At 29.1% G+C, this 9,710-nt stretch overlaps 1 protein-coding gene across 1 annotated transcript; it reads left to right on the top strand.

Moving 5' to 3' along the window:
• The first annotated feature begins 6,233 nt into the window (after nucleotides 1-6,233).
• LOC111290103 (putative RING-H2 finger protein ATL21A) lies at nucleotides 6,234-7,839 on the top strand. The gene is made up of 2 exons (XM_089768779.1): nucleotides 6,234-6,952; nucleotides 7,283-7,839. The coding sequence occupies exons 1-2, from the start codon at nucleotides 6,259-6,261 to the stop codon at nucleotides 7,732-7,734; spliced, it is 1,146 nt and encodes a 381-aa protein (XP_089624905.1). The 5' UTR covers nucleotides 6,234-6,258; the 3' UTR covers nucleotides 7,735-7,839.
• The last annotated feature ends 1,871 nt before the right edge of the window (nucleotides 7,840-9,710 follow it).

Raw genomic sequence — 9,710 nt, 5'->3', positions numbered from 1 at the left:
AATTAGGATCAACTATCCAAATAAATCTAGAATGTTGGATCAATAATGTTTGATACAGAATTGCAAAAGTGTTTTGAAGAACACCTCTGATATTCATAACCTCAAAATGTGTACAGACTTGAGCATAAATCAAACTACCAATAGTTAAAGGATACTAAATATTTGACATGAGTTATTTCATTTATTAGTACGAGGACTGAGATTTAACAGTAAGTCACATTTTCATAATAGGCGTCTTATCAAGAAAACTACAATGCATTTCAAACCTATTTGACAAACACATACTGAATGTAAGTTTTGAGGCCAACCAAATATACCTCATATTTATCACAAAGAATTTCAATCCCTAGACCTAAATGGGAGCATCACTTAAATTCTTTAGTCAAAGTAACATGACAATATGTTTGTCTCAAACAATAAGGCAATGTTTATGGTTGTTAATTCAATATTATAAAAAATGTATAGCACCCAAAACACACTATTCTTATTGACCTCTAAATATATGCACTGATCACGAATGTTTTTCATACGTGACAATCTCACCAACTTCAAATATCACAAAGTAGACGTCTTTTGAATCCACAAACAGACTTTTCGAGTCTATAAACTAAATGTTCCATTATAGAAAACTATAGAACTTTTAGGTCACTTAATTTAGGTGTCTAGTTTTAATGTCTAATTGATGTAGCTTTTAACAGAATGAGCCACCAATGTCGTAAAAATTCCATAAGAATTAATGGTAGAAACAAAATAGAAGGATTCTTTACACCTAATTATTTCTTTTTGTCTAAAGCGCTAAATTACACAATTCGCTTTAAACGTTTCTACCTAGCCAATGAAGTACCTTTTCAATCGTTAGATCTTGTAAGTCCATCAAGAACCCATTGCACTATAATGATTTGGTTATTTATCATGATCTCACAGAGAATTATACAACATACATGCATACTGCTTTACAAACATCCAACTTAATAAGTTGGATCATCAAAAGCCTCATAAAATGAAACAGAATCAGAAAAGACATCAACGTCATATTCATTTTCCTTTATACATTTAGGTGCAATTCCAAAATTAAGATTACTAGGCTCTATTGTTGGTTCAATCGCTTTGTGGCATTCTTCATCAATAACTAAATCACACATGGTACTGGCACAATAACAACACATTTTTCATGAGAATAACTTTATGGAGTTCAAAACCTAATACTCTCAACATTTAAGTCATCCTCAAGATGGATTTCGCAGTCAAACTTGATGATTCTAATGTTTCATGACAGATGATAAGATCTAAAATCTCTAAAAACAACCAATAAAATGCTGCCGATAGCTTTCCAATAAAGTTTTCTTGATTGCAGTTGTGGGCCCATAGATTTGAATTACAATTACAAGCTTAAAAAACAGCTTAAAAATTGACTTTTTGTTAGACCACAATTTACAACAATCTTTACGAACTCATTTGCTTGGACTTTGATTTAAATTGAATGTTATAGTCTTTAAGGCTTCATTTCACATGAAATCCAGAAATGTAGAATGTCATAGCATATATTGTATCATGTTCAGAATTGTGCAATTGCCTTTTACTGTAACCTTATTTTTTTTCAATATTCCAAGTACAATATACTAGGCGTCAATATCAAAATCCTATAAAAGACTTAACATAATAGTATAAGATTTCGCCTAGTTTCATTATATCGACTATAGTACTCATCACCTATATCTAATCTTATTGCTTTAATTTTATATTTTTGAAAACTCAATAGTGGATTTAAAAAAAAACTATAAGGTTTTCATAAAGTCAGACTTCTCACTATTCATGATCGAAACTTGAATTTTTTTAGTGAGGGTGATGAAATGCCTAAATCGACTAAAAATGGTAAGTGGAGGCGATCTACATAAGTTAATTCTTAAGTCAGTTCCTAAACTTATTTGTATATGCTAACCACAATTGTATATTAGCAACGACATTTCTCTTAATGCAATTTACTTGTGTGCCAAAATTTGAATATCTTTAATGCTTATGCTACAACATGGTAGACTTCTTATCTATTCTACTAAGATTAGAACCAACGACTACATCATTTACAATATGCACAATTGAAGAAAATCAGTCGAATTCACAAATATCTTTCCTTGATTTGGTTTTTGGTTGTTTGTCAATTACCAATTTTGGCTTAACAATACTAGCACCAGTATCCAACCATGAGAGCAGAAGGCATAGTACCTAGATTGAATTTAAACAAAAAATGCTAACAAAATGTCATGTTTCAAATAGAAAATGCTAATAGAATGCCTTGCTTTAAACAAACAAGGCTAACAGAATGACTTGCTTCATTTTTCAATCCAAAAAACTTTTACAGATTGTCTTTTTGTGCTTAATTTATAACAAAAGTGGCACACATTCCTTTGACTTTGATTTCATGATTCAGAGGCATTTGTGGAACTTATATAAGAAGTGGGTTTCATAAAATTCTTCTTCTTAAATGACCTTTAATGAAACCTTTCTTAATAATGTTTCATTTGGTAGTAGCGCTGACTTATATCATTTAGAAGATAAAATGAGATTACCAGCTCATAATATTTTTTCCTCTTAGATGATTATAACACTTATGAAATTTAAATCCCATATACTTGATTCTATACTTTATAAGCGAATTCTACACTGTCACCCCTAAAATAAAGCTATTTAGAAATTTCTATAATAGGAATTGTTCTCGTATTTCAACGTTAGTCATTTTCAGAATATGTTCATGAAAACCATAAACCATATACAACATGGTAGTGGTGAATATTCTATGTGGTTCAGTATTTTAATCTTATGAAACTTTTTAAATTAATTCTTAAATGGTATCTTTAATTATCAACATGCATAACACTCCATGTGATACGTTCCTTAATGTTATACCTATACCCCATTAGAAAATTCTAATTAAAGTCTCTTTAAGAAACACATTGTCTTTTTTGTCCTCAATCGAGCTTAATAATATGAGCTTATCACCTGAATAGATATTAAAGGTGATAAACTCTCTAAGCTAATTTTGAATTTATTATGCTTAAAATCATATAGAGTGTGATAAATACTATTTATCTTAATGATCCTATTAGATGATAGTTATAAAGATGAAATCGAGATTGGAGGCTTTATAGAATAACCCAAAATGGTATTATGCATGTGAATAAAGTCATGCCAAAATGATTATTCCAATAAATTCCAAAATTTGAGATCTTCACAAAGTATACAACAAAGGATAATACAGAACTAGCCGAATATAACCTTGGAATGACTTGCTACTAACATGGTAGCTAAATCACATTATACCTCAACCAGAATCTTTTCTTTTCCAAGCATTCCTTAAGGCAACAGTAAATATGATAGGGAAGGTCTTATCACCTTAAGAGACCTCAGTAAATATTGCAACTATCGCAATAGTTTTGCCTTGTTATTATTTGAAATAAATTAGTAGAAAAATCTAGAAAATCTTCATAATCACTCCCACGATAAGCGAGTTCTAATCAATCTGATTAGTGATTTGTGTAATTTAAAAATATTCATTAAAATTGTCAGACCAGCATTTAACTATAATAAAAATATGCAACACCAAAAGCATTTACTAAAAATTAGGTGTGAAAAAACTAGAAAATTAGATTTATTATGAATATTCAAATAATAATGCAATTTTATTAATTAAATGGATTTTTTTGGAATTAAATGAATTATTGATGAAATGGGTAAATTTTAATTATTGATATTGGGCTAACTAGAATACCAAAATAATCCATTTATCACCAATTTAATTAGGCCAAGTATTTTACAGAATGGAGCCAGTAAGTTTGGATCCAAAATATTTTATAAAAAATTTTAACTAAAATTGCCTTATGCAAAACGGCTAAAATCAATTAAATTAAGCCTAATATTTTAATTTCAACAAAATTGGTCTAAAACAAAATAACCAAAATTTTAATCCCAACAAAATAACCTAGACCTAAATGACCATAAATGGAATTAAAATTAAAATTGGTCTCAATTTAATTTAATGTGGTCCAAAATCCAATGAGTTTATTCGGTCCAAATTAATTAACCAAATGATAAAAATTAATTAAATTAATGGCCTCAAAAATTTAATCATTGAATTTGACATAAACAAAATAACCCAACAATAATTAAGAAACCTTTTAATTTCCACCAAACGATCTAACCTTGAATGGCCTAGAAGGAAATAGCTTGAAGTAAAAATAACTCAACATGGAAGGAAAAATCAAATTAGTCCAACAGTAATGAAATATCCCTTAATTTCCATCAATGGCCTAATCCAGAATAACCTAAAAGGAAATTATCCGAAAACGAGAAAAACAGGACCTAATACAGAAAAGGAAAATTAAATTAACCTAAATCGGAATGACCCAAAAATAGTAGGTGGCAAAATGCAATTTTTTTCCAAAAGTCGGCATGTGTGACTCCAACAAATTGCATGCACCTCATGCACATCATCAATGCACACGCCCGCGAGTTTTCTTCTCCTGTTTCACTTGGTTTTGAGTTTTTTTACCCAACCTGATTTGATGAGACTCAAAACTCATTATTTTTGCATGATTTTGGACCCAAAAAGCCTGATTTCAGCCCCCTTTAAGCTCCGTGACAATAAAACTAGAATTTGGAGCCCAAAAACTCAAAAAATGACGTAGTTCTAAAAACTCAAAAATCTAAAAGCTTCATTTAAAGCTTTAATATTGATATCACACCAAACTGAAGTGGTTAGTGACCTCCACGATGAGTATGGTTATGATACAAACCGTTGGTTTTAGCCTAGAAAGTCACAAGGTCAATAATATAATTTAATCAAAACTAAAACTGATATAGATGCAGGCAAGAGCTCAATCTCGTTAAATCCACGATCATAGAATTGATGCCGCCATCAAAGAGTTCTCCATCACTTACCTCCAAGACCCGATCAGAGACTTGTACAGTTAAAAAAGAGAATTATTTTTTGTTTCTCTAAACTAAATTATAACTCAGTTGGCTAACCTCGTGTGTATATATATATATATATAAAAGAGCATGGACCCCTTAACATGTTAATCAAAATTAACCCATTATATTATGGGTTCAAATAAAAAATTAAATCGAAATCATACTAAACTGAAATCATATTATTATTTAAATATATTGTAATATGATATCATAATAATTACTCATTAATTAACATTAATTAATATAATCCAATATATAATAACTTTTTAGTCCATCTATATGACATAAATACAACATCATCTCCAAAGAGTTGAGATAGTCCAATTCAATTATTTTGGTTAACCGTGAGCATTGCATTTTGGCATCCTACGGACTTAAGGGATAAGCAAATACTAAGCAGAACTATGTCTCTTGCATTAATTATTTCTCAATGTATGTTTTATTTGCAATTAATTACCTCTGATTATCTTATGTATTTATTCTGTCTTGGGCATTTTTTTTTCTTCTTAATTTGCGCCGTTAAACAGAACAAATAGGGTGAAAACACCCAAATTATACGGTAAGGACGCACAGCTAATACATGCAATGCATACGCTCTTTTTAATTGTACATATATAAATACATACGCACAAGACGTTCCCTTAAACCCCCACAATCATAATACTCTATCAATTGACTCACCATATAATTAAGAAAGGTATATAAAAAACATTGTAAATATGAGAGGAATATTGTTCGATCTTATGTTAGTACTTGATGTAGAGTGAAGACAAGTTGATCTTCTATTGTAGTAATTGATTGACTGCATTAACAAAATGATCTTTGAAGGTTTGTAGCTTCAACAAACACGAATTTTCTTTTCTTTCTTTTTTAAATAGGATTTAATTTGGTATACTATTAATATATAGATATTATACATCATTCATGTATCATAAATCATCACATTATTATTTTATTTAATATAATTAAATATTTAAATATTTAAAATATTTATTTTTAAAAGTTTTAAAATTTTAAAATTTTTGATAATTACATGACAATCTATGGTACCTAACAGTGTATAGCATTAATGCATCAAATATATATCTTTAAAATAAATCTTACTACAGTCAAACGTTCAACATCAACTACATCATAACTATGGAAATTATGTAACGCCTCTTAATTGTCTTGTTTGACGTGATTATCTGTCTAAACTATTTGCTTGTAGGCCTTGATTACCGGAGGAAGAACACATTTTTTAATTAGTTTTCTTTTGTTAATTAAGGTGAAATTTTCTTGACTCATGAAATTATGGCTTCTATAAAGCTCTTCTTCTTCTCTTTGCTCCTCTTGTTCTTTCTTGGACTATTGACAAACGGTGAAATCTGCCAGGACGTTACATGCGGTGATGTACTAGTGGACTTCCCTTTCCGGCTCATAGACCAACCTGACTGCTGCGGCAATCCCAACTTCAATCTCTCATGCAGAAGCAGAAACCAACTGCAAGACCAAACTATCATCACTTTTCCTTTTTCCGGTGAATTTATTGTTCGCATCATTAGTTATACCCCGCCAAATTTACTGATTAGCGACCCTTGCATCCCGAAACGTCTTCTTCAGGGACTCGATCTCTCTGGCACTCCTTATGAGCCGCGATACCCTGAAAGCTACATCTTTTTCAACTGTTCCTCCAATGTAACAATGGGTTATCCTGCAATACGTTTTTCTTGCCTTAGTAATACAAACGTTTCGGTTTGGGCTATACCCACAATCATTTACATACAGTCTTCCTCGTTGGGTTCATGTCTAGAGATATCAAAGATTTTGGTCCCTCTTTCGACTCCAGATTGGCCGAGGCACCATATGGATGATATTCTGTTAACATGGGGAGAACCCGATTGCCAGTCATCATGTAATTACTGTGAAAGCCATGGAAGTAATTGCCAGCTTGAAAATAGTGACGGTGTGGATGATGGATGCTCCTATCATTTCAAAAAGAAAAGTCGTATGTTTCAAATAAAACCTTGTTATTTAGATGATATGCCTTTTTTTTTTTTTTCTCAAAGCAAGAATGTTTATGCTTTATCTTACTGCTACAAACAATATGAAAAATCAAATCAATCAAGAGGGAACAGAACTTTCAAATTCATGAAACAAATTTAAGGTGAATGAAAGAGAGAACCATGAAAGAGGTCGTTGGGACTTCATGCGTAGTTTTGTTAATTTACAGATTCTATATATGCCAGCTTAATTTTGTTAACTATAGTTGATTCATATCTTTCAAAATTTTAGCAAGTTCACCCATTGATTTCAACTTAATTTGCATTTTTTTTAGGTCTTACAAGTGGTATCAAATATGCCTCAATTTTTATCCTGGCAACACCCATCATCTTGGTTGTGGTGTGTGTTATTCATTACAGTTGTTATGATCAACGCCACCAATCCAATGTCGAAATCTCCAGCTTGGCTGCAGAGCATCAATTAGCTGATAGAACTGTAAATGGACTCGATGGACCAAGGATTGAAGCCTATCCAATTACTTTGTTTGGTGAAAGCTGCCGGCTTCCGAGGCCTAATGATAATATTTGTTCAATATGTCTATCAGAATACCAAGCCAAAGAGACAATAAAGACCATACCTGATTGCAATCACTACTTTCATGCTAATTGCATAGATGAGTGGCTTAAGTTAAATGCAGCATGCCCGGTCTGTCGAAATACGCCAGATCAACAGTCTGCTTTGATCACCCAGTCTACATTTTCCACTTCATTGCCAACACCACCATAGATGGTTAATTGTACAAAAATATTTGTAATTTTTTGGGGTTCAGTATGTTTGTATTATATGTACCATGAATCTTCAAAAATATATATGAGAATCGAATCTTTGTAATGCTAGAAGTTCATTAAGAAATTAAAAAAAATAAGGCTTTCATGCTAAATGTCTCTTTTTATGCTGCATATTTGATCTTATTACTCTTATTGCATATGCTAAAATTCTTTTCTTGTTAATTAAAGTATTGAGATTGGTTCCTCAACATTTACAAATTTTATTTTTTAATTTTTTTTTGGATTTCAATTTTCATGCCAAAACAAAATAACGTTAATGATGCACAGCTAACATATGTAATGAAATCGTCCCTTTTAATTATGCATAATGCAAGATGTCATTTTAAAACCCTCAATTATAATATTTTATCGGTTGATTCATTAAATTATTAAGAAAGGTGTATAAAAAAAGGTTAAATGCAAAAGTAGTTATGTATTATATATTTTTATTAGTTTGGTATTTAAAGAAATAAAATTCTTATTTTAGTATTTAAATTTTCATTTCATTAAATATTTTGATACTCTAATATAACATGATTAATCAATTTATTTACGTGGTATTAATACTCAATAAAATTATAATATGCGGCATAAATATCCAATTATCATTACATCATCTATTTTCCATGTTAGTATTTAAATTAAAAATTCAAAAATTTTTTAAAAAATATTTTTTAATTCAAAATTTAAAAAATAAACAAAAAGAAAGGAAAAGAATTAGGAGAGAGGGAATAAATTTTTTATTAACATTATAATTATTGAAGTGATGATAACTATACATTTATGACACGTGATATGATTTTATTAGATATTCATATCACATCAATCACTTAATTAATCATAATAATAAAAAATATCAAAATATTTAATGAAATAAGAGTTAAAATACAAAAAATAAAAATTGTATATCTTTAGCAATTCCACTGATAGAAAATATATAATACAATAACATTTTACATATTAACCCTATATAAAAGAAAAAAAATTGTACCGAAGAAAGGAATATTGTTCTTTCGTAGCATAGTATTTAATTTAAACTGACGATAAGATGACCTTCTATAATAGTATCAATTGATTAATTGCACAAACAAAATTGTCCTGGACGGTTCTGTAGCTTTAGAGAGTAGAAGTCAAACATAAATTCTCTTTTGTTTTCTATTAGAATAAAGAAGTAATATTAAAGCACTCAGAATATTTATATAGTGATAATTTATTAATAAATAAAACAAATATAATAATATCTTTAAAAATAACTATTAATAAATTTATTTAAATTTAATTAATTTTTTAAAAGTATTCTTTTGGAATATGACTATTTTTGGTTTTACCCATTAATAAGTATTTGTTATAGTTGATTGATTAATAGAATATATCATTTATACATTGTCAATATTTCACATATTAACTCTGTATAACAAAGTCAATTATGTACTATTGAAACTTTATTTAAGGCTAGTTTAGCATTGCATTGCAGTTGAAAAAAAATTTGTATTTAAAATGTACATTTAAAAAATAAGGTGAGAAAAATATAATTAAAAATTTTAATTGTTTAGTATTACTGAAAATAATAATGTGATTAACTGTGATGTCTAAAAAATATGTATGTATAAAATAATAAAATATTAAAAATATAAAGATAATAAAGTGATTTTTTTTATCTCAAAGTATTTTTCATGGCAAAATTACCTATTAAGGAATTTTTTGGTTGAGATTGAAAAATCTAAATTTTTTGTTATTTAACATTATATTTGGATCAAAAGCAGCTTTTGAAAGCAAAAGTTACTTTTAACAGCTCCATTATACACTTTATCTTTGTATTGAAAGAAGAAAAAAAAAGAAAGCTTATAACCGCTTGTTAAGTTAAGAAAGTTTGGGAAATTCATATTTGAGTTAAATTTGTGAAGTGGAATTACAATGAGGTTAAGGTATCCAAGT

Source organism: Durio zibethinus, chromosome 11, assembly GCF_047325235.1.
Source record: "Durio zibethinus cultivar Kanyao isolate XHJ-2024 chromosome 11, ASM4732523v1, whole genome shotgun sequence".
NCBI classification, from domain to species: Eukaryota; Viridiplantae; Streptophyta; class Magnoliopsida; order Malvales; family Malvaceae; genus Durio; species Durio zibethinus.
Note: the sequence above shows the minus strand (reverse complement) of the source record. Positions and strands in the feature narration are given on the sequence as shown.